General features: G+C 37.4%; 2 protein-coding genes across 2 annotated transcripts; both read right to left on the bottom strand.

Annotated features, from left to right (window-relative positions):
• Positions 1-4123: 4123 nt before the first annotated feature.
• Positions 4124-5065, bottom strand: LOC129679730 (taste receptor type 2 member 129-like). Its single transcript, XM_055611117.1, has one exon. The coding sequence runs from the start codon at positions 5063-5065 to the stop codon at positions 4124-4126; it is 942 nt and encodes a 313-aa protein (XP_055467092.1).
• A 13245-nt stretch (positions 5066-18310) lies between these two features.
• LOC129679737 (taste receptor type 2 member 113-like) lies at positions 18311-19241 on the bottom strand. Its single transcript, XM_055611130.1, is given in 2 exon segments — positions 18311-18886; positions 18888-19241. Coding segments are annotated over 2 exon segments (930 nt in total).
• Positions 19242-26345: the final 7104 nt, after the last annotated feature.

Genomic DNA, 26345 nt, shown 5'->3' on the forward strand with positions numbered 1-26345 from the left:
CTATTTATTTTCATTTCTTAATGCCTTTTTCTTCCTACTCCATCCCATTCCTTTCCAACACCTGAACACCAGGTAGGAAAGAAAGGTTAGTGGGGAGAGGGTTCATAGTTTTCCTTAGCTACTTTCTTCTGGTTAGGGTCTTTGGGTTCCTTGGGACCTATCCAGTCATCTTCTTTTCAGGATATCACCAGCTTCTTATCACTCTGCATCAAAAGCAAACAGGAGCAGCAGGAAGGAAACAGCCTTCTGCTTTCTTGTAGCCCAACACTCTCTGGGCTCTGGCATTTATTTCCTGTTCAGAGTCCTCAGGGTTAAACTATCTGCAGCTAGCATGAAGGCTAGCATGAGACAAATACTTTGCTGCTGTGGTCAATCTGGATTATTCCCTTATCCTCCACTTGGGATCAAAACAAAAACATGTTTACATCCACAACATTTTCCACGTTCTGTTTAAAAAAATATTGGCTTTTGCTCTAAGATTAATAAACTATATACAAGAATTATGAGAATTATCATGTAAGAATTACATTTACAATGTCCAGCCTATTTGTATTCGGCAATATTGGAAAAAGTATTCCACTACCTATCCTATCCTGTAGAGTCCTAAGTTCTGTACCTAAGTCACATTCTAATCATATTTTGTATCTATTAACCTAAAAACACCTATCTAGCACCCTAAAACATCTTTTTAGACATAAACCATTGTCTTAAGTTTAATTTTAGTAAAACTATGAGAATCTAGTCTTCAACCCCATCAGAGACTTGAGAAGGAAATAATACTACCTAAGTATATAGCAAGCATAGAGCAAAGAGCTTCCAGAATATAAGAAATGACAGAGACAGTTAACTGCCTGGACGCTCATCAGAAGTTTCTCTGTATCATTGGGGCATTCATCTTTAGCCTACTGGCCCAGAATATCTTAGAGGCTTTTCTGTGAAGCAGGAATTTTAAAGGACTGGCCTACCTAGTCTCTGTAAAGTGGCCCAATAAAGAGAGAGCACTGGAGGGTGTTGCCACAGGAAATCTTAAAATAGTCCAACTTTATGTCAATATTTTGTGTAACAACCATAGGAAATAATTTTTAAACAGTTTCCTCAATGTATCATTTATTACTACATAGATAATATTTTGTTGGCTGATTCTGATGAAGCTACATTAGAAAAAAATGTTTAAGGAAACACAAAGAATTCTGCCATGTTGGGGGTTACAGATTACTCCAGACAAAAATATGAGAGAGAGAGAGAGAAATGTCAGAGTGCAGATGGGAACCTGCCTTCCCACCCAGAGGCTACAGATCCAGCTGGCTGTACCACACACAGAGCCCCACTTGAGCACCACTTGTTAGTGTTACTTTTTTCTTTTTTTTTTAAGTTTAATTTTATTTATTACAATTTATTCACTTTGCATCCCAACTGCAGTCTCCCTCGTTTCCTCCCAGTCCCATCCACTCTCTTCCTTCTCTCCCTATGCCCTTCCTTTCCCTATTCCCCTGATAGGGGAGGTCCTCCTCCCCTTCTATCTGACCCTAGCTTATCAGGTTTCATCAGGAGTGACTGCATTGTCTTCCTCTGTGGCCTGGTAAGGCTTCTCCCTCCTCAGGGGGAGGTGATCAAAGAGCCAGCCACTGAGTTCATGTCAGAGACAGCCCCTGTACCCCTTACTAGGAAACCCACTTGGAAACTGAGCAGCCAATGGGCTTCCTTTGAACAGGGGTTCTAGGTCTTCTCCATGCATGGTCCTTAGTTGGAGTATTGCAGGCCCAAGTGGGCCCATGTATTTTGGCTCTGTTGTTCTCCTCGTGGAGTTCCTATCCCCTCCAGGTGTCAGTGTGACTTTCTATACTATCTTATTTTGGTTTCTTATACCTCTTCCTCACTTTTCCACCTCAATCCCTCCCATCAGCCCAGTCCTGGGTAGGAGAGAAAGAACATTAGTGGGGAGAAGGGTCATAATTCTCCTAAGCTGGTTAGAGTGGTTGGTTTTCTTGGGGAAATCTTTGTTTCAGGATTATCTCCAACTTCTTCTCATCCAACTGCATCAACAGCAACCAGAAGCAGCAGGCGAGAAGGGTGGGAAGCACCAGCAGCCTTCTGTCTCAGTGTCCCTTCAACACTCTTGGGCTCTGGCCTTTATCCCCTCTCATCGTACTCAGAACTAAACTATTTGCACCTGACAGAGAGCCTCTATCAGAGTCCGCATGAGGCAAATATTTTACAGCTGTGGACAGTCTGAATTGGTCCCATTTCCCACACCTGGAATTAAAACAAAAACATGTTTACATCCGCAACAGAAAAGACACAACTATTCCGATTTCTGTATATACATTGATGATGCATAAATCATCAATAGAAAAAACATATTAAATATAGCCACAAAAGTTGCATATTCTTTTGCATGTTTTTTTTTTTTTGTAATGAATTCTAAGGTGTGTCTGGAAACATGCTCCTCCTGCAGATGTTTATCTGAATTTGGCAGAAAAAGCCTTTACATGTGCTATTATACATACTATAGGGTAAAATCTTTAAACTTTTGGAAAATGGCCTCTTCACATGGAATGGATGTGAACACACAAACTGTATGACTGCGGAGTGTGAGCTGCTAGAGAGGTAGCTCAGTGGAAGGATGTTTGCCGAGCATGCACAAGGTCCTGACCATGGCTGTCTGCAAAGAAATGTCAGCCTCTCTTATTATAGTCTAGCTAGTACAGGAGTTAGCATTTATTTCATAGCTTTTGCATAACATATTCTTTAATTCTTTAATTCTAAAATAAGTAAAATTATATCTTACTAATCATTTAACACAAGACATGTGTGTCCTCCCTCTGTCCCATATCTTAGAGCACTTGAATCTTTTAAATGTATTTTACATATTCATTTCATTTCCTCTATTTATAAAATTATAAGAACATGCAAAAATGAAATTTTTTAGGGCTGTTGGATTGGCTCAGTGGGTAAAAGTTCTTGCCTGCCAAATCTGATGACTCATGCTTTATCTTCAGAACCTACCTGATAAAAATGAGAAACAATTTCTGCCAGCTGTCCTCTTTATCTGTGTGTTTATCTGTTTTGACATTCAAGTTTGCACCCCTCTCAAACACACAATAAAAAATAATTTTAAAAGAGTTCATTTTGATTATGAGTTGACTACTCATAAAACATTATAAATATCTATTGCTTTGACAATCTGTTCAGTTTCATCCTGTTATAATATAGATACATGATGGCAAAACATATCAGAAAGTATCAACGTTTAATCAGCATTTCACAAAATCATCATAAGCTATACCTTATTTGACATATTTAAATATTAAAAAATTAGAGTACATGGCTGAAACAACATGTAAAAATACAGTGTATTTACACTATCATTTTATATTACTAAAATAATAAGAGTGTTGTAAGAATTCTATGTTTTGAAACTAGTGCTTTAGGTTCATAATTATAATGCCTGGGAGTTACCAAAACTTTATCTATTAAGCCTGAAATAAAAATTTATTTCAGTACATCTGATATCTGTTTGTACGATGTATCTTTTTTTATTATTATTAGTTACCTTTTATTAACTCTGTATCCCAGCTGTATCCCTCTCCCTCATTCCTTCCCATTCCCACCCTTCCTCCCTCATCTCCACCCTGCCCCTTTCCAAGTCCACAGATAGGTGAGGACTTCCCCTTTCATCTGACCCTGTTTTATCAAGTATCTTCAGAACTGGCTGCAAAGTTCTCCTCTGTGGCCTAGCAGAACTGCTCCTCCCTTTTGGGGTGGGGAGGTCAAAGAACCCACCATTGAGTTCATGTCAGAAATAGTCCCTGTTCCCCTTACTAGGGAAACCCACTTGGTTACTGAGCTATCACGGGCTACATCCGAGCAGAGTTTCTAGGTTATATCTATACATGGTCCTTGGATGAAGAAACACGATATTTCTTATATATTATAACTTAATTATTTTAAATCACAAATGAGTATCATGTTTCTCTAACATTGTGAAATATTTGCATAGTACTTATACCAGGCATAACATACAAAATTGATAAAGCAATATGAAATGGAAAAGGTTTAATCTGGAAGAATGTCTTATGAACTGAGCTTTCTGTAGAACATGCAGGATGATCTCTAATGTATCTTAGGGACCCACGGTGTGAACATCTTTGAACCTGCACGTCAGCCACCATAGCACAAAAAGAGAGGTTTGTCTCAGCTTTGTATCTCCCCAGATCAAGGCACATGAGTGTCCTGAAGGAAAAGTTAATGCAGCAATCTGGCAGCACCTAATATAAAAAATGTTCTCCAACAACTCAGTTTTCAAATTTTGTATTAAATGAGCCAGAAAGTAAATGGAACAGAGAAGGACGTAGGTGATCATGGGTTTTAAGACTTTGATGTGGGCATTGGCAAGGGCATCTCTGCATCTTTCTGTATGCTGCTGCATCCTCTTATGATGTCTCCACAGGGAGAAAATGAGCAGGAGAAAAGTGGACTGGGAAATCACGAAGGGTAGGAAAGTGAAAATAGAGTAGTTAATGATTAAAATAACCCTGTAAAATGCTGCAGTGTCATTTGAAGAGAAACTGTACAGCAGATATCTTCTGTGGCCACCTATCTGGCTATCAATGTATGAGTTTATCAGTAGAGTATTTAGAAACAAGAAGGCCAAAGACATGAGCAAAGTCCCTGAAACCATCTGGTTAACTCTCATCTTTAAGTAAACAAAAATAGAGTTAGAAAAGTTGGCTATTTTAAGAAAATAAAAAAGGCCAAGGCATGCTGCAAGCCACATGCTAAAATGATTGCTGAAAATAATGTGAAAATTTAACAGTTTTACCAATATTGTATTTAGCAGCAAGTCTGAGTACAGTGTAGAAAGAAATAAATATGTGAGGAAAGTCAAAAGATGGGAGATTCTGGAGAAAGCCAAGGCTGTAAGTATTTGATTCACTGCCGAGATCTTTCTTTTCTTGACCCAGTGGATGCAGTTCACCAGGGCTATGAATCCATTTCCAAAGCATCCTATTATGATTTCCACAATGACAATACATAAAAGTATGCTCTGTATGATGCCATTCATTGTCCGTAAAGAAAGTTACGATTTCTGAGGTCACTGTAGAAAATTTGAAGAGCTGAATCCGAGTCTTAGATCTTCACAGCATACTCAGTGTTAAGAATGCTCTATTCAGAAACAAACAGCAAATATCAAACTTTGAAAATATTGGGCTCATAGCATATCATTTTTTTCTGCCAGAGTGACTTTTTCTCCCATTCATTTCAACCAAGCTTCATCCTGAATGTATTCTTTAGACAAAACGGTGTGGAGTATTTTTTAGTGGATCCTAAAGAAAATACTAAGCTTTTACGTTCTAAGATAAAAATAAATACATGTTATTTGCATTGGTGCCCTGATTCTGCCATAATAATATTTTCATCTGGAAACTGTAGTTGAAGACTATTAACTTAACAAATTCTAACATGCAGGAGGCAACTAGAACCCAAACGTGTGTAAGACGCTTTCTGTCCCCAGGGCTGACAGAGCATTGAACATTAGTGTTGAGCAGAAGCTCTTGAAACAGACATTGGATATGTCTGATAATGTCACAGACACTAACATTCAACTAAACTTTAACACTAAGGAGATAACCACACATGTATATTATTTTGCAAAGTGTCTGGAACACATGCACAACCCCCCCCCACGGTTTCCTTGAATTACAATCCCTTGTTTCACATTCAAATGTTTACAGATGATCTCATCTCTTATTATTCATCAGGCTGTGTATAGTCCTGTGACTGTTTCTCTGACAATGTTTAAAATGCTCTACCATATAATCACGTCAGAATTAATATAAAATTCAGCAAACTTGGGACTTTTAAACCCACACATGTAGAAAATACATATCATTAGCTTTAGAGATGAAGGAGAAACACAGGTGATGTTTCATTATGAAGGCCCAATCCCATCCTCAGCCTCCTAAATCAACTGTCCTCCAAAATCAGTATAATTGAAAAATCCTCAAAACTTTACAATAATTACACGGTAGACATACAATGAAGGGAGAAAGGGGTAGTTCTAGAAATCTTTGAGTCAGTTTCTACGAGTTGAAAAATGCACTTACCTCCAGGGGCACAAACAGTCTGGCTGGTCTTCCAGCTGGCAAAGATGAGCTCAAGTAAGAAGAGAAACAGAAATGCAAACACCCGGGGTGTGGCAGTGTAGAGTGGGTAGAGTACTTTATGAGCTATTTTGGCAAATTGCTATGTTCTATTAGGGCTCACTGGGAATATGGCTCTGGCACTATCCAAAGCATGTTTATTTTAAAATGACCTCAAAAGTCCTTTCTCTGGGGTTGGGTGGCCCATTTAACTCAGAGATAAGGGAGGAGGAAAGGCCAAGAATGGAAACATTGTGTGCTTGAGTAGTAAAATAGTAAGAGGCAAACCATTTCCAACAGATGTTACTATTATTTGTTCAGTGACATTAAGATTCCAAATGAGGGAAACGGGCTGGAGTTTCATCCATGAGGATCTTATTTCAGGGAAGAAATCTCAATTGGGATGTCCAGCTGACTATGTTACCTTCTCCAGTCAATTTTCAGCTGGAGAAAGGAGAATTTTGTTCCCTGGAAAGAAGGTATGTTTTCACCCTGGTCCTCTTTGCCAAGTCCTAGAAGTATCTTTCATTGTGGATTGAAAACACCATAAATTCCACCTTGGGATTGACCGTCTTTTCAGACAGCTAAAATGGCACCAAGAATAATTCAAACACACTTCATTTACAATCCAAAATAAAAAGTGAATGTCAAAGAGATGAGCAGTACCTTCATCCATTTTAATGTTTCTTTAGGTATATTTGGAGGCTTTAGCATGCTACATTTGTCATTGGTATTCTGGCTTTTATAATGATTATAATGAATTCAAGCAATCAAAGAAGATTAAGCAATTACAGTTTTTACCTGTATTTCTCCCTTTATAGGTCATTATGGTTATAATTGTTATCCCATGATCACATTTCTATAAATATTTAAAATGTATAAAATATAAAACTAAATTAAATGCTGGAACACTGCCATTTTTATTTAGTAAAAATTAAAATAAGTGGTTTTTAAATTTCTTTCGCCTTTTGAAACACTTGTAGTATCAATTCAAAAGACACTTTTAATAACAGTAGAAATTTTGTTTTATTGTGAGATAATTGAGAAATTGTGCTTCTGTGCCCCTATCAAACCCAGGAGACATTTAGCTGCCTTCTCAGAAAATAAAATAAAATAAAAAACACTAATATCAGAAGCAAGATGAACTTTTTTTTTTTGGTTTTTATTTTTATTTTTATTTTTTTTTATTAATTACACTTTATTCATTTTGTATCCCCCCATAAACCCCTCCCTCCTCCCCTCCTGATCCCACCCTCCCTCCCCTTTCTGCATGCATGCCACTCCCCAAGTCCACTGATAGGGGAGGTTCTCCTCTTCTTTCTGATCTTAGTCTATCAGTTATCATCAAAAGTGGCTGCATTGTCCTCTACTGTGGCCTGGTAAGGCTGCTCCCCCGTCAGGGGGAAGTGATCAACAAGCAGGCCAATCAGATTATGTCAGAGGCAGTCCCTCTTCCCATTACTATGTAACCCACTTGGACACTGAACTGCCATGGGCTACACCTGTGCAGGGGTTCCAGGTCATCTCCACGAATAGTCCTTGGGCAGAGTGAATGGAATTTTATGTAAGAAGTGGGAAATAGTAAGAGCTGGAGGGGATGGGAACTCCACAAGGAGAGCAACAGAACAAGATAATTTGAACACAGGGAACTTCCCAGAAAATCATACTCCAACCAAGGACTATTCGTGGAGATGACCAAGATGAACTTTTAACTGAGTAAAAGTCCCTGAGGTTTTGAGGACACACATTTGGGAGAGTAAAAAGACAGCTGAGAAGTGGTCCTCTGTGAGATAGGAAAAGATCAATAAATAGCAGTGAAGGATCAATGACCTAAAAGCCTCAGGTGAGCTGAGAAACTCTAGACAGGAAAACTGACATGTTAATAATATCATCCACAGAAAGTTACCCTCTGGTATGCCCCTAATAAAAAGATCAACATATCAACACGTGCTGGTATTTAACCCTTTGAGACTGCAGAGAAACAGCTCTGCAGAAGGAATGAAGGAATCTTGTACCCAAAAGTTCCCTTTCTACCTGTACTCTGCCCCATCCTCACCAAGTCTCAGTGTTGACAGCCTCCGCTCCCACACAGGAGCTGCTGCCGCCTTCTGATTAAATAGCCAGTTGCTCCTGTAGAGGTTCCTCTCCATCCAATCCTGGTCTAACAGGCAGCATCTTGGACCAGCTTCCTCCAGGGATGCTCAAAGTTCAGGCTGATGAGTATGGTGAAGTCAGATTCAAGGATGTAGAGAAGACCACATCCTTCAAGAGCAGCCACCTGAAGTGGGTTTTCAAGACCAAGTTTTGCTAATTTAAGCCATTTACGTCTATAACCGTAGAAGACTGAACTGAAAGGTGGCTTCCTGAGGTTACTCTTTGCAATGAGAGTAAAAGGTCTTCACGCAACTACCATTGATGTTTGAGTAGTTTTTAGTTCTGTTTTATTTATGTTTCTTATACCTCTTTCTCCCTTCTATACCCCAACCACTTCCAACACCAGCTAAGAGAGAAAAAAGGTTAGTTGGGAGAAGGGGTATAGGTTTTATTAGCTACTTCCTCCTGACTGAGATCATCAGGTTCCTGGAGGTAAATCCAATCCTCCTTTAGGGATATCTCCATCTTTTTGCCACAGCAACCAGCAGCCTTCTTCTTTCTTGGAGCTCTTCCAAACCCTCTGGGCTCTTGCTTTTATTCCCTCTCCAGTGCTCTCAGAATGAAACTATCTGCAGCTGGCAAAGAGCCCCTCTCAGAGCCTGCACAAGGCAAAAACAGTTTGCTGCTGTGGACAACCTGATTCAGTCCCATATCTCACACCTGGGACTAAAACAAAAACATGTTTACATGTTAACAACCAAAATATCCACAACATATTGGGACAATAAAATGAGGAGAATTGTTGGATTGTTGTCAGTCTATGATTTCTTGGTGGTTAAACAGAAAGTGAGTCACCAGAATCTCCAAAACATGTCATGAGGTAGGTTCCCAATGACCAAGTACTTATGAACAACAGCAACAAAAGTCACATGATCACATTTTCTTTGACTTCCTGGGACAGGACTGGAGCAACTGACTCTACCACCTGGGGCTCTCACAGAGCATGTGTCCTGATGTTCTTCGTAAGATTATCTCCAGAGCTTTTGACTCATGTCCATCCTAGTGGATTTCATTGGTTCACTGGTGTGTTTCTAGCAATCTAGATGAATATGTAACTGATACTTAGTTTTGACAGCTGCTGAAATTTTCACATTGTTTGTAACTTTCAAGGAAAATGACACCATTATAAGAACGGAAGATGAAAGAAGAGTGTCACAGCCTCATGATCCACAGTTGTTTTCCAGGGAAGAGCCTTACTATCAGACCAATATGCCCTCTGATGCAGTTTATGACCGAGTCTGTTGCACAGAAATGTCTATTGACAAGTATTTCTTTTGTTGGAAAATTCAAAGCAATTCCATTTGGGATTTTGAAAACAAAGCACACTACCCTGATGCATATTCTATGCTCTCAATTTTATTGACATTTTATGAAATATAATTCTAAATCAATGTATTAATGCTACCATAATAATAAGTAACAATAAGTAGGAAATGATAATATCTTTAAATAATGTAACATGAAAGAGTGAAACACAAAACACCATGTTACTAATTCTTCTTTTGTGATGGTATAGCCTTTGCTTTTTTGGAGTAAACATGATTTCTCAAGTATTCATCTTTTTTTTTAAAATATTTATTATATATACAATTTTCTGCCTGCATGTGTGTCTGCACACCAGAAAAGGGGACCAGATCTCATTATACATAGTTATGATCCACCATGTGGTAGCTGGGAATTGGACCTTTGGAGAGCAGCCAGTGCTCTTAACCTCTGAGCTATCTCTCCAGCCTCAATATTCATCTTCTTTATCATGGTCTTTGCTCAGGTTTTAGAAGGCCTGTGAAAATCATTCATGAATTTTCATGGTAGTCCTATATTTATTTTTATTATTTTCAATGTGGTAATATATTTATTTAAAAAAACCTAGAAAATATTTTGGAAACATATTAAATCAAAATGAATTTTGGGTCAGAAAACTGTTACTAACTACAAATAATAGAACACATATCATTTGTGTATAGAAAGCCAGAAAGTATCACTAAAGTAGTTAATTGTTTCTATTAGAGAAAAACAACAACAACAACAAATCTACCAAAACAGCTTATATATCTCCCAGAAAGCTATGTTGTTAAAACTCCATCTACCTTTTATGTTCCCACTTCTCAGCATTCACACTGCCAATAAACTTGCACCTACTGATATTCTGTCTAGAATTGTGGAATTTCCAGACTTTTTCTCTAATAAACGCTTCAATTTATAGAAGCTTTGTTGGTATGATGTTCTTTTGGAATGTATACAGTTTATCCTGGTTCATTTAAATGCTGATTTCTCTACCCCACAATGTGGTTTCAATCTGGACATTGCACTGTGATGCTTATTCTAAGCATCAACTGTCTCAAGTTTGTGTAAACATGCCACCATTTGTTCACTATATTGTCAGTTAAACAACTAGCCCAGTGCTGTGCAAAGGAGAGAATAGGATGGCACATCCTGGACAGAGGGGAGAGAAAGGAAGCAGGAGGGAGGAGGAGAATCTGGAGGAGAGGTCTTGGAACCACATGGAGAGATGGGCCAGACCTAAGATATGACTAAAAGCAAGTATAATGGGTGAAGTCTGAATGATAGGAAACTATGCAGGCTTGGAGGTTTAGGATAGAGTAACTATTGCCCAGCATTGTGCTCTATGTTAAGTAAAATAATCCTAGTCTCTGTGTGGCGATTTGGGTATACAGCAGGTTTAGGAATAACCGCTGCTTTACTAAAAGACAAGTCAATAGTAAATATTATTATACCACAACAAAGCTTATAAGTACAGCATGAAGCCAAAGCCTGCAATTTGCAGTGGTGAAGAGTGTTTTCATCTCTGTGAATTGTTGGTGCTTACTCTTCTGTTCTTTCATCCATTTTTAACTAAGGTATAATTTGCACCAAATATCTAATGCCCCAAAATCAAGATGCTACACATTACCCATTACAGGACAAACTGGATCTCCTCTTCAGTGGCTTTTGCCATAACTTATGGGAAATTAGTTTTAATTTTTATTAATTACAATTTATTCACTTTGTATCCTCTCCTGTAGCTCCTTTCCTCCTCCCCTTCCAAACACACCCTCCCTCCCCCTTCTCTACCCATGCCCCTCCCCAGTCCACTGACAGGGGAAGTCTTCCTCCCCTTACTTCTGATCCTAGTCTACCAGGTCTCATCAGGAGTGGCTGCATTGTCTTCCTCTGTGGCCTGGTAAGGCCGCTCCCTCCTCAGGGGTGGATGATCAAAGAGCAGGCCAATCAGTTCATGTCAGAGACAGTCCTGTTCCCATTACTATGGAACCCATTTGGACACTGCACTGCCATGGGCTACATCTGTGCAGGGATTATAGGTTATCACCATGCATGGTCCTTGGTTAGAGTATCTCAGAAAAGACCCCCAACAGCACAGACTCTAAGAGCAACAATCAATAAATGGACATCATGAAACTGAAAAGCTTCTGTAAAGCAAAGGACAAAAACGACTGCCTACAGATTGGGAAAGGATCTTCACCAACCCTATATCTAACAAAGGGCTAGTATCCAGAATATATAAAGAACTCAAGAAGTTAAACATCAACAAATCAAATAATCCAATTAAAAAGTGGGGTACAGAGCTAAACAGAGAATTCTCAATAGAGAAATATTGAATGGCCAAAAAAACACTTAAAGAAATGCCCAATATCCTTAGTCATCAGGGAAATGCAAATCAAAACCACCCTGAGATTTTACCTTACACCCATCAGAATGGCTAAGATCAAAAACTCTAGTGAGAACACATGCTGGAGAGGATGTGGAGAAAGGAGAACCCTCCTCCACTGCTGGTGGGAATGTAAACTTGTACAACCACTCTGGAAAGCAATCTGGCGCTTTCTCAATTAGGAATAGCGCTTCCTCAAGACCCAGCTATACCACTCCTAGGCATATATCCAAAAGAGGCTCAAGTACACAACAAAGACATTTGTTCAACCATGTTTGTAGCAGCTTTATTTGTAATAGCCAGAAGCTGGAAACAGCTTAGATGCCCCTCAGTTGAGGAATGGATACAGAATTGTGGTACATCTACACAATGGAATATCAATAAAAAAAAAAATAAGGGAATGATGAAATTTTCAGGTGGGAAAGTTTTATAAACAATACAATATAAAGTACTGTGTGCAGCTCTTTTTTAAGATTTGGAAGAAAAGATTAACATTTAGTTGTGCTGACAGGTAATAAAGTCATATAGGTCTCAGTTATTATTCAGGTTGAGAGATAATATGTACTTAACAATGATGTTAGCATTCCCCCCATTCACCATTACTCAAACAGTGATAATCTGACAGTAAGAAATTCTTTACTATTAAGCTGTGATTTCATGTGTGTCATTTTAATGTTTGAAAATGGATTGATTGTATTGATTATTATGAATTCTATACTACTTTAAAATGGAATGTTTATTATGATAGGAAAGATTACATCCTTATGATGATCAGAACATGAAACATTTATGAAAAGGATGAATCCAGTGAAAAGAGAAATAAATATAAAGTCTCCGCCCTTGACTTGTAAAAAACACTGAAGCCAACACAATGTCATGCTTATTTTTCTTTCCTGTCATTAAACAGCAAAACCTTCTCTGAGTTTTTCATCTATTTATATTGCATCTAGTATGAGTCAGTGCTGCTGGTGGTAGTTAAATATCAACTTTCTTCTAAATAAATTTGTGACTGTTCAATAATGCTTGTGCATGTACTATTGTAATGATTCTCTTTGTGTGACAAAATAAGAAATCAGGATGATATAATACCTACCTCAAACATACATTTTCTATACGATTTAAACTTGAAGAGTCAATTGTCTACAATGTTGGAAGTTCGGATAGGTAAATGTAAACCCAAAGTTACAGATATGTTTGACATAACTTAAAATGGTCAACATCCCGAAGGAAGATGTTTTTATGTAATATATATATATACACGTATCAAAAATTACTTCAAATAGAGAAGAAAAAGAAAGAACATGTGTGTACTTGCCTTCCTATCTGAGAAAAAAATCCTACCACACTTTATATCACTAGAGATCTTTTTGCCTGAATCTGCATATATGCTATTGCAATACTTTTTAATTATTTTCAGAAATTTATTAAACTACTGTTCAAATGCAAGATTTTAATGTTATAAGCATAATTAAAATCTAGTGTAAATACCTATAGAAATTAGTCAAATATTAATATTCTGCGAATGCATGGCAGGAGGTATAAAGAGACACAAATGCCCTCAGTTTGGTTTCTGCAAAAAGTCCCACCCTGCCCCTGTTACTGCTCAGTGAAGGAAAAGGGTTTCATTATTTCAGACACTGTTTTGCCTCCCTCACAACTAACAAAGTGCTGTTCTCGCTGCTGCTTTCAAATTAGCACAAATCCACATGTGAAAGGCTGAACTAGTCTGATGTTCTGATTCACTTGGATGCCTGGGAGATCTTCCCCAGTCACAATGCAGACACAATGTACGTGGCATTTAACAAGAAGAAACTGTAATTTCAAGACCTCTCTATGAACCTAGGCGCTGTGATCTGATCATGGGATCTTGCTGTGTCCCCTGCCTGTAGAATACAGGTCAGGGGCATAATTTGTGTTTCTCCACTCCACAAATATGTGTTTGATCACAGTTTCAAACCAATGTCAAACTTCTGCAAAATAGCTCTGGATATAGCCCAAACAAAAGATTTCTGTTTTTTTTCCTTCTGACCCAGTTCCTACAGGTCACCAGTACTCTGAAGACAATGCAAAATTCCAGAAGCAAATTCACCTATTTCTTGGATGGGAAGGAGGACTAATAAGAAGTTTAAGTGTGGCGGCAGACGTACATACGCATATGTGATTTCTTAATCTAAGTTCATTTAATTAAAGTTGGGTTTCTGAATGCACATTGAACTTTCTACAGCCTTTTACTGTCTGTGATCAATATACAACAGGAAATCTTGATACCACATACCAGAGAAAGCTCAGTGGTTTTCATAGAAAACATTGTCCTCAAAAAGCTCAGAAGTTCTATCTACAGATTGCATCACAAGCTGGAATTTTCAGCAGCAGATGCTGGGCTAAAGTTGATTTTTCATTTGCTAGATTGAAAAATGAAGACTCACACTCTGTCATGGTTTTTCAGGTTTTAACCTGTCTATCATCTACTTCATTTGGGCTCATCAAGTATGGATGTCAGTTAACATGTGAAATCTGAAATGTGAATCTTGTAGAAAATGTCAAACTCGTCTCTCTGAAATTGACCTGAATGCTTCGTTATTGCCAAAGATGTAAAAAGGATTAAAGAAATTTTCTTATTAATATCTTCCTATGTTTTTCTCAAATCCCCCCAAAATACAGCCTTCAATAATTTAGACAATAAGCCATAAATAAGCCACAAATAAACACACACTACCTCCTAGGGTCAGGAAACATAGACATGAATCGTTACCCTGTAGTTTTCATAATGGTCCTCAGAAAATTCTTTTTTATTATACTCAGGCTTCTCATCTTATAATGCATGTCTCTCACAATTACTCTGTTCAAACTTTCTTCACCATAAACATTACTTAATGTTTATCTCTTAAATATTTGATGAGGGTATTTCATAGCTACATGTCAAGTTCCCTGTTCACTAGTGTTTTCATAAAAATTGTATTTCGGAGAAGAATGTTAATTCAGAACCTGCCTGTTCTGGCAAGAGATCACATCCAAAGACCTTTTAGGCCTGTGTGATCCAGCTGGAATAAAACACACCTTTAATCCAGGAGACAGAGGCAAGCAGAACTGAGTTCAAGGCCAGCCTGGTATAGAGCAGGTTTCAGGTAAAGAAAAGCTTAGATCCGGGTGTGATGATACAAGCTTTTAATTCCAAACAATGAAGGTAGAGTTGTTTGTAGAAGGAAGCACCTATGTTTGAAAATGATGTGGCAGAAACAATGATGAATCAGATGAAGAGTTGGCAGAATAGGATATGCCCAACTCTCATGAGAAGTGAAAGGAAAAGGAAGCTACTTAAGAGACAATACAGAGAGAGAGAAAGAGAGAGAGAGAGAGAGAGAGAGAGAGAGAGAGAGAGAGAGGAGGCAGTTTTACCAGGACAGTAGCAGAGAGAGGACTCAGGTGAAGACCAAATGAGGCAGAGAATGAGGAGCCAGGAGATTAGAGCAGATTGCTAGAGTTAGTTTGAGGCCAAGCAGAACAATTCAGAGGCCAAGAAAAAAAGCCAGATTGAATAAATCAGCTAGGAGCGGTATTTGAGCTAGGACAGTTGAGTTGAACCAGGTTATCCCAGAGAACAAGTAAGGAAAAGTAAGGGTGAGCATATTCAGCAGTAAATCCCATAGGCAGAAAACACTCTAGGCCTTGGTTTGATTGTACCGAGGTTAGAAGCTTCTAGTACTAGGGCTAGGTTAGCAGAAGGAGGCAGTAAGCCTCCCAGACAACATTTAAAACAGGTGAATAAAAACTGTTTTTACAAAATTATGCAAAAATTATCAGATTGATTAATTTAGTAATTGATTGTTTCAATTTAAGAAGTAGTCACCTAAATAAATTTTCAGTTTTGAAACATATTATCATGACCCTTTAAAATCTTGTAATGGCTAAGAAATGATTTTGTTATTACCATATTTCAAATTCCATAATCTAAATTATCTTGACTTTTAAATAACTTTAATTGTGTTTGGCAATACTGCTATGCTTATTCTATTCAGTTATTTGCTAGTAATTTTTATTTTCTCCAGTGGAGTGTCACAGGGTATAGTAACTTCATTGCAAAGCAGGTCCCATGTCTAGACATAGTTGGCCAACACAAAACAGAATCTATTTTATTGTCTTGTATTGTACATAGTATTTTTTTCTTTTTGGACTTTTTATTTGTTCCTTTGATATTTTGTTAAGAGGAAAAACATGAAGTTGGTGTATAGGGAGCTGGACATGATTTGGAAAGAGTTGGGGAAGGAGATAGAATATGATCAAATGTATTTTATAAAACGTTAAGTAAATAAATACATAAAAATGACTTAGACTTATCCTAGAGAATATACATACTTTCATATATATACTGAATGAGGTAACTCAGACCCAGACAAACAAATAATGCTTTCTCTGTCATATGTAGTTCATAGCTTTAAATTTTAAGATTTCTGTATTTGCTGGGTGTGGTAGCACATGCCTTTAATCCCAGCACTTGGGAGGCAGAGGAAGAGGCCAGCCCATTGTATAAAGTGATTTCCAAGACAGACAGGGCTACAAAAAGAAAACGTGTCTAAAAACAACAACAACAACAAACGATTTCTGTGTTTACATTGAAATTGGTGTCTACAGAGGCCAGGGATCAATATAAGGGCCATGAAGAATGGGATATTAAAACTGAGCTCAGGGACTACTCGAGCTAGAAAGATTTAGAGCAGTGTCTCTCAAATGGTCATGACCATTTGGGGATTGAATGGCTCTTTCACAGGAGCCTCGTCTCAAACACGGTGAATATCAAATATTTAAATCATATTTAAATAGTTCAAAACAGTAACAAAATTATAGTCACAAAGTAGCAACAAAATAATTTTGTGGTTAGGTCTCACCACCACATGACATATGTATTAAAGGGTCACAGCATTAGGAAGGTTTAGATTTAGATAGAAATTAGGGAAGACGGTGGAGAGATGAAGATGCAGGGTAGGGACAATAAACCAGGATATTGGGAAAATCATATTAAAACACTACTCAATAACAAGCTAACAACAATATTTGTCTTTTGGAGTCCGGGATACTTCAGTCAGGATAATTATTTCTATCTCCATCCATTTACTTGACATTATGAACACTAGCCAAGAGGGTGAAGGTGTCTGGCTTATTTTCAGTTTAATCATCTGCTGCATCCCATGAGTGTGATTGTCACATATTTTTAAAATTTTTTAATTGCTTCTTTGTGAATTTCACACCACACACTCTAAATCCCACTCATGTCCTCATCCCTTTGTACCAATCCTCTGCCCTTGCCACCTCCCCACGAAGGAAAAAAAAAATCTTATAGTGGAAGCTCCAGATGTATCACACTATGTCACACAGTATACCCTTTTGTCCACACTTCTTTGCTTGCAAATGTCAATGGCAAAGTCAGTGGTCTAGGTGGAGGCTTTTGGATTCCGCTACACTATCAATACTGGATCCTCATTGGGACTCCTCTCAGATATCCTGTTGTTACCCTCTGTCATGCAGATCCTGCAGCTTTGGTTCTGCAGGACCAGCCCCTTCACACATTCCAGCAGATCATAGATGGGGTAGGTGTTGGGGTGGGCTAACTCGAAGCACTGGATCTGGGCCTGGGTGGTAGCTGAGCTGGTCATCCCACTCTCTTTTGCACCCACACCTGCAGAACTTGGTCCTCTTGTGGAGCTTCTGTCCTCCCTGGGTCCTTCTGTCTCTCTACTCTTCCATAAGATTCTCTACACTCTGCCCAAAGTTTGGGTGTGAGTCTCAGCATCTACTTTGATCTCCTGCTTGGTGGAGTTTTTCAGAGGACAGCTATGGAAAGCTATATAAGGACATCTATGGAACCACTTCCGCTGTCTATTCTACTTGACAATTCTAAATGACAATTAAGCATCTTCCCTAGGGTCTTCTTTGTTACTCAGCTCCTTTAGGTCTGTGGACTGTAGTATGGTTATCCTGTATTGTATGGCTAATGACTGCTTATAAGTGAGTATATAGCATGCATGTCTTTCTGGATCTGGGTTACCTCACGCAGGATGATCTTATCCATTTACCTGAAAATTTCAAGATGAATGGAATAAAACAACAGCCTACAGACTAGGATAAAATCTTCACCAACCCTACACCTGACAGAGGGCTGGGTTTATAATAAAAGTTACAAAGTCCTCTTTATCAGATTGTCCCATTGTTTAAATCACAAGTATTTACAAATATTTATTTACAAATATTTACTTAAATATTTAAAATATATGAATTTATATATGTGAGACCTTCTTCACTCCTGAGTTTCCTTAAGGATAAGTGAAATGATTATTGGGATGGCATGTGGACCCTAAACTTCTATGCTTTTAAACCTGTACCTGAACCACAACATGACTGAAAGAGAAGCACACCTCAACCTACTGTTTCCCAAAATCAAGACAAAAGGGTGAGCAGAAAGAACAGCATTTCCCAGAGACCTGACAAGCAAAAGGATCAGGTATCTCTCCGGTGACACAGAACTCCAAACTTTCAGGAAAAATGATAGAAAAAAAAGAGTGTATAATAGTACAGAAGCAATGATAGTTTGCAAGGCTCTGGTGTGTGCTGTGTTGCTGACGTCTCTGCATCCTTTGACATTGTGCTGTACGTTCTTCAGATGTCTTCGCAGAGAGAAGATGAGCAGGAACAAAGTTGCCAGGGCCATAACAAATGGTATGAGTGTGAACATAGGGTTGGTAAATGAAAGAAGTTTGCAAATCTGTGCATGGTTACACAGTCCGAAAATCTGAGATGCATTTCTTTGAACATCATCAACACACATGTGAGAGTAGATTTTTATAATGATAGTATTTAAGACCAAGAAAAATAAAGACGTTAACAATGTCAACAAGACTACGTTTTTAACTCTAAACTTGAGGTAAAGAAAAAATAATGTTAGAAAAGTTGGCAATCCTGAGAAAATAAAAGATGCTCAGGCTTGCAGTAAGCCAAAGGTTACAATGATTGATCACTGTCCGGGAGAGAAAATACATTTTCAACATTTTTTTAGTCCTGTGCAATGCTGGGTCAAACACAGATATCCGCCAATCTAGGAATACCAACCAAATTAGAGTGATTCTGGAAATTGCCAGAGCAGTGAGGATTTGATCCACTGGAGAGATTTTTCTTCCTTGGACCCCGTCTATGCAGGTCATCAGAGCAATGAATCCATTTCCTAGGATTCCCATTATGAATTCCACACTGAAAATTACTGCAAACATGATCTCTAGAGCAGCAGCCATTGTCTGTAAAACAGTGCCCAAAGTTCTGAGATTACTGCTGAAAATATGTTAATATATTCCTCTAAAATACAATGCTTCTTCAAAGTATGTAATGAACCCTGTTAAAAACTTGCAGAGGAAAAAAAAAAAACTTGCAGAGGTGTTATCACACAAGCAGGCATTAAGATTTCTTTATGAGTCATATGATTCCTAATGAAAGTCTTAGACTGAGAGGCTATAAAGAAACTTCATCCAAACACTAACTAGGTTGAATGATTCTAGAATATTCTCTGGTTAATGCTGAAGGAAACACCTGTGTTTTTGTATGTCAACATACAAAAAATTATTTGCATTTTTTTCTTTTTGATTTTCATAATGTTTTACTTTCTGGATAACTGACTATCAGACAAAGTAATGTTCAAATTAATATAAAAATCATTAAAAACCTGCACTAGTGTATGGAAATTCTTAAACACTCTTCAAACTAGGGCTGCACAAAGATATATGTGCATATTATTAAAATATTAATGTATGAACTGCTACCTAATAATCTGTCTAAATCCAAGACTTAAGTGCTTAATACTGAGAAAAATACTTATTGATCACTTTACTTCATATAAAGGCATGCATGCCCATACAAACACATAAGTACACATTAATTGATGCAAAATTCACCTTTCTCTAGTATTAAAAATTCAGCTTGTTATTTTAGTCAGTACTATACATGTGGCTCAGGTTTAGTGTTTTGATATTAAATATTGTTTAGAGAGTACCCTCAGGTAAACATTAAAGTAGTAAATGCACATATTCAGCAACACTGTATGGTATGTTCTCTCCGCGTGAAAATAGGTAGAAGACTCTTTGTCTCCCTTTGAAGTAGTCAGTGTTGTAAATCAATTAATCTTCAACACATCTGTTTCAGTCTCTGGTTCTCTCTTTCCAAGTAAGACAAAAATCTCGTATTAGTATGAATGACTTGCAGATTTAATTTATAACCTCTCACCCCAACATCTCTTTTGTGATCATCATTACAAGAGGCCACATAGGCAGGAAAATTTGCTGCTAGGCAACACTGACAGTGAGCATGATCACAGTATATTCTTTTCCCCAATAGGCAAAACGTGAACAAAAAAAGAAAGTAAGAAAAGAGAGAGAGAAAAACAAGCAAACAAACTCAGCAACACCTGAAACATCAGGAAAAATGTATTGGAAATATCAAAAGTGGCTGAGAGAGACATAGGGAGGCCCTCATGGAGTGGAGCCAGAGGCTTTATATACCTAGCATCCTGCAGCAATATTGAGCAAAGTAAATGAATGGAATATATTTTCTTAAAATTCCCACAAATGCTTACACCTAGGTTTCAATTGAAGGAAATCTTTCAAGAATACTAGAAAACAAAATAGAAATGCAAACTTACCAAGAGGAAGGGAGTTCTGTATGCTGTGGCTCCTGTCAGATAATCAGGAGGAGCTCAAAATGCCAACACGACATGCAAACTCTCCTGCGGTAGGGCTGTGTGGAAAGATGAGGCATCGGGAGTTTCACAGATTCTTGGAACCATTCAGGGCAGGAGTCCCTACCAATAGCTGCACTCAGCAGAGGAGCCCACACAGCTCCTGTCATTCTGTCTCCCAAACACTTCGGGCTCTACTTTAATAGCAGCTTCTAGGCAAAGAATCCTCTGTGTAAGCTGAGAATAGCAGTGGAGGTAACTACCAAAAATTACATCTAGAAAACCAAATAACAAAGCAAATGCTGAGACAGGGATTCAACGCATTGCACTGAATTCGGAGTCAATGGCAATGGAGTTGTTTGTGGTTTCCATGGGCCCCTTTTATCCAAAACTTCAATTAGATATAAGCTATTGCTCATTTGGTGGCAAGAGATCTTCAGTAAGGGCTTGGTCTCCCTTGGAGACACAAGCTAGGTTTCTTTCTTATATTTGTGTATATATAAAGATACAAATATTTATTTATTCACACACATATATTATGTGTATGTACATATAAATATATATTTAAAGTTGTTTACTGTAATAGGTTTCCATAATATCCCTCAAACGACCCTTAGTTTTAGTTGTCTCTTCCTGCATTCCCTCCTTTGTCCTCCTCTCTCCTGCCTTTCCCCACTTAATCTTCTCATTCCACCCACCCCAAACCCATGTCTCTCTGTAGCAATTTCCTATTTTTCCCTCAGGAAATCCTTCCCTCCCATCCCCCAGCTCTTACTCTAAACCTAACCTTTGTGGTTATACAGATGGTGACAGACCTATTGAAGGCTTAAGAGTTAGCATCCACACATAAGAGAATGTATGGCATATTTGTCTTTTGGATTCTAGGTTACCCCACTTAGGATGATCTATTTATTTATTTATTTATTTATCTATTTATTATTATTATTATTATTATTATTATTATTATTAACAACTATTTATTCACTTTGTATCCCAAGTATAGCCCCCTGTCTCATTTCCTCTCAGTCCCTCCCATTTACTCGAATTCAGTCCACTGGTAGGGGAAGTCCTCCTCTCCTACTGTCTGACCCCAGCCTATTAGGTCCCATTTGGACTGCCTGGATCCTCTTCCTCTGTGGGCTCTCTAGGTCATCCCACCAGGGAGAAGTGATCAAGGAGCAGACAACCGAGTTCATGTCAGAGACTGTCTCTTCTCCCCTTACTAGGGAACTGCAGAGACTGATGCATCAACCAAAGACTATGTATAAAGAGGCCCTAGACGCCGGCACAGATATAGTCAATAGACAGCTCAGTCTCCATGTGGGATAATATTTAATAACATGATCCATTTAACTGTAAATTTCATGGCTTTATTTTTCTTAACTATTGAGAAAGTGACATTTTGCTGTGTAAATGTACCACACTTTTATTATCCATTCATCTTTTGACAGGTTTCTAGGTTATTTCCAATTTCTGCCTACTATGACTAGAGTAGCAGTGAACAGGAATGAGCAAGCTTCTTTGCAGTAGAGTACAGAATCTTAATGGGTATATACCCAAGAACTACATAGCTGGATCTTGAAGTTGTTCTATTCTCATCTTCTTGAGAATAGAACAGTCACAGTGAATTTTATGGTGTCTGTGCAAGTTTGCTTTTCCACCAGAAATGGATAAAAAGGTCTTCTTATATGACATTCATGCCAGCATGAGCTGTCATTTGTTTTATCTTGGCTATTCTGCCTGGTATAAGATGGAATCTCAAAGTGGCTTTGGTTTACATTTCCTTAATGACTAAGGATGTTGAATATTTTCTTAAATGTTTCCTCATACATTTGTGTTTAATTTCTTGAGAAATCTGTTTAGATGTTTATAATCCATATTTTAACTTAGTCATTTGTCTTATGTTCAATTTTTTGAGTTTTTAAAAATATACTTTAGATATTAGCTTTCTATAAAACGTGTAGTTGACAGAATCTTTCCATTCTGTAGTTGGCGTCTTTCTACAGATGATAGTGCTCTTTACCACACAGAATCTTTTCAGTGTCATGAAGTCCCATTTATTAATTGTTGAAGTTAGCGCCTGTGCTATTTTTCTTTTCAGAAAGTCATTTTCTGTGCCAATGAGGTCAAGACTATCCCATATATCTATATATGGGATAGAAAAAAAAATATACCTAATACCTAAAAATATATACCTAATAGAAAAAAAAATATATATATATACATTTTTTTTCTATTAGGTTCAGTGTATCTTGTTTTATGTTGAGGCTTTTGACCCAATGGAGATGGGTTTTGTGCAGGGTAACAAATACGGATCTATTTATATTCTTCTACATGCTGCCGTCTGGATTGACCAGCACCTTTTTTGTTGAAAATGCTCTCTTTTTTTTTTCTTTCCATGTGTATTTCTGTCTTCTTTACCAAAGATCAAACATTTATAGGTGTGTGGGCTTATGTATGGGTCTTCAGTTTGATGTCATTGATCAACCTGTCTGTTTTTATGCCAAATATTATAATGTTTTTTATTACTATTACTCTGAAGCACAATTTGCAATCTCTATTGTGATGTCTCCAGATGTTTTTATTTTTATTATTATCCAGATTTTTAAAAACTATCTGGGTTTTTGTGTTTCAATATATCTGAAAATTTTACTTTGAATTTCTGTGAAGAATTGGGTGGAATTTGGTGGGGATTAAGAGGAATCTGTGGACTGCTTTTGGTAGGATGGCCTTTTTCACTATTTTCATTCTACCAATCCATGAGCCTGTGCCTTTTGATATCATCTTCAATGTCTAAAGTTGATTAGTGTACCCTAAGATATTTTATTTTTAAGGCTGTTTTTAAAAATACTGTTTAATCTGATTTTTTTTCTCAGTCTGTTTGCATATGGGAAGACTGCTGATTTTTCTTGTTAATTTTATATCATGCTACTTTTCTGAAAGTGTTATCAATGGTAGGAATTTCCTCTTTTTTTGCTTTCCTACTTGTATTCCTTTTACCACTTTCGGTTGTCTTTTTGCTCTAGCAAAGACTTCAAGTACTATATTGAACAAGTATAAAAGAGTAGACTTTCTGTCCTTGCTGTATTCCTGATTTTAGTGGAAAAGCTTGTAGTTTCTCTCATTTACATTGATGTTGGTTATGGACTTGTAAATCTCCTTTGTTATGTTGATGTATGTTCCTTGTATCCCTAGTCTCTCCAGGACGTTTATTATGAAAAGATGTTTTTATTTGTCAAAGGTTTATTTTTATTTTTATTTTTTGGCATCTTATGAGAAGATAATGTGGGTTTTGTTTTTTGGTCTGTTTATGAGGTGGATTGTACTTATCAATTTCTGTATGCTTAACCATCTCTATATATTTTGGGTGAAGCCTACTTGATGATAGTGGATGATATTTTTGATGTGTTCCTAGAAACAGTTTGAAACTATTTTATTAAGAATTATTGAATCTATGTTCATAAGGAAAATTGGTCTGTCTTTAATTTGCTTCACAGATTACCAGTTGCTCTTGGTGATTATGTTATGATGTTAGGCTATTCTTATTTCTATATTTTTCAAAAGATTTTAAGAAATCATGTTTTTAAGAAATTTCCAGTATTTATCATAAGGATTTCATAGATTATCCTTCAATGAACACAGAAAGGTTCATGAATTATACATAGAAATTTCTGCACAAGTATTGTCATGATTTTATATTTGATATAGAAATTTTTCTCATTTGCCCAGGTTGAAACATTTTTAAGAATGTAAAATCAAGGGTATGATTTACAAATCAGATACCTTGACATTATTAAAACCACTATAACTGAAAATAAATAAAATGGAATCTCAACTTCTAAAACCCTTCTTTCAAGTAGTATAGGAGATCTTTCAATCCTCTACCTCTCTCGAGTCATAGACATGGCACTCCTTTCTCCATCTCACTATAAAAGCCAATCTTTCAAATTGTTCACTTGATTGCATTAAATCTGATATGTATCCATACCAGTTAATGTACATAGCTACTAAGTTTACTCTATTTTTTCGGTCTTGAAGTTTTATATAATTTTTCTTTACTGTATACTATAAATGAAATACATGTTTTGAATAAATGAACTCTACTTCAATCATATATCTTAATACACAATTTAGATTTTAAATGTTTCTGCCGTCTAAAATTGGTTGATAATGAAATGTAGACATTCTCACATATATGCAATGCAAACTACAATAGAAAGTATCCATAGTTTTCTGAAATACGCTTGTATATGTAGCATAAAGGTAGACAATATGTAATTCAGGTAGAAGGTAACATACTACATAGGTGAACATTGCTTCCTTCTTAATTCAGATTTTTTATCCTACAATGCTCTGTATAATTTGATTATCTAAAAACAAAAAAGGATTAAGGGAATATTATTTACAACTCTTCCTATAATGTCCATGTATCCACTATCTTTTTTTATTTAGTAAACTTTGGAAAAAGACATGTTAAAGATAGCTTTGTAAGTTATTTAATTATATATATTCTGGATATATCAGAAAGTGAATACTGTTACTCTAGCCATTGATTCTATGGACTCTATTTATTTGATCATTGCTAGAAGACATATCATGTCCTTGTTGCTGCTCTAAGAACTTGAAGATTTCCTTTTTTTTCTTTCAACCATTATCTTACCTGGCACAGAACAAACAGAAAAGCTTTTCTATTTCATCTTATTGTTTCCACAGACCATAATATATGATTGGCTTTCAGGGTTCAATGTGACAGCTAACAATTCACAGATGGCAGTGATTCAAACGCAGATGTGTCTGAAGTTAGCGTTTATGGCCTCTTTGCTAGGGTTTGAAGATGAACTATCGTCTACCATAGGCTCTGTGTGAGGGCAGCTGACAGCTAAGGGGCTGTGGTCACAAGATCCGTAGGCAGCTTTCGGTTCTGGATGGAAACTAAGGTCAACTTCTCAACTAATTATTCATGCATGCTCTCTTTCACCAGATGAAACATTCGTGGATAACAGAACAAACAATTGCTCCTTCCCATCTCCTTCTCTCTACCCAGCTCTGCCTTTTCCCCACAGCATTAGGGACGGAACCCAGAGGTTTGAATATGCTGGTTAATCAGTCTACTATTGTACTCCATCTATAGCCCTCTTTTTACATTTTTAGATGCAAAAATGTGTTTGCATGTGTGCGCACATGGATGGAGAAAACAGAAGTCAACCTTGAGTGTTATGTCTTTTTTTTTTTGAGACAGGGTTTCTTTCAAAACACCTTCTCAAAACACCACCCAATTTGATTGTTTTTTTTGGGGGGGCGGGGGAGGAGATAGTGTCTCTCAGTTGTTACCCTGAACCCTCTGATTGGGCTAGGCAGGCTTGCTAGCAGTCCACAAAGATCTGCTTCACTCCAGCTCATCCTGCCATGTAAGTTCTGGGGAGCAAACACGGATCCTCATGCTTGCACAGCAGGCATTTTACTGAGCTATATCCCCACACCCTATTTTGCTTTTTATTTTAAGATGACATCTTACTGAGTTGTCAATCTGTAACCCAGTTACACCTTGAACTTTTATTCCTCCTGCCTCAGCCTCCCAAGTTACAGGGATTGCTGGCCTGTGCTACCAGGTTCAGAGAGAGTGTTCTTTTAAAAAGCAGAAGTGTTCAAGACCAAAAGGCATGTTCTTGGC

The sequence above is a fragment of the Psammomys obesus genome, unplaced genomic scaffold (assembly GCF_907164565.1).
Source record: "Psammomys obesus unplaced genomic scaffold, mPsaObe1.curated_primary_1811, whole genome shotgun sequence".
Classification (NCBI taxonomy): domain Eukaryota; kingdom Metazoa; phylum Chordata; class Mammalia; order Rodentia; family Muridae; genus Psammomys; species Psammomys obesus.

Bases quoted from the DNA above. Each gene is read 5' to 3' on its own strand.
- LOC129679730 (XM_055611117.1), bottom strand. From the start codon at position 5,065: ATGAATGGCATCATACAGAGCATACTTTTATGTATTGTCATTGTGGAA.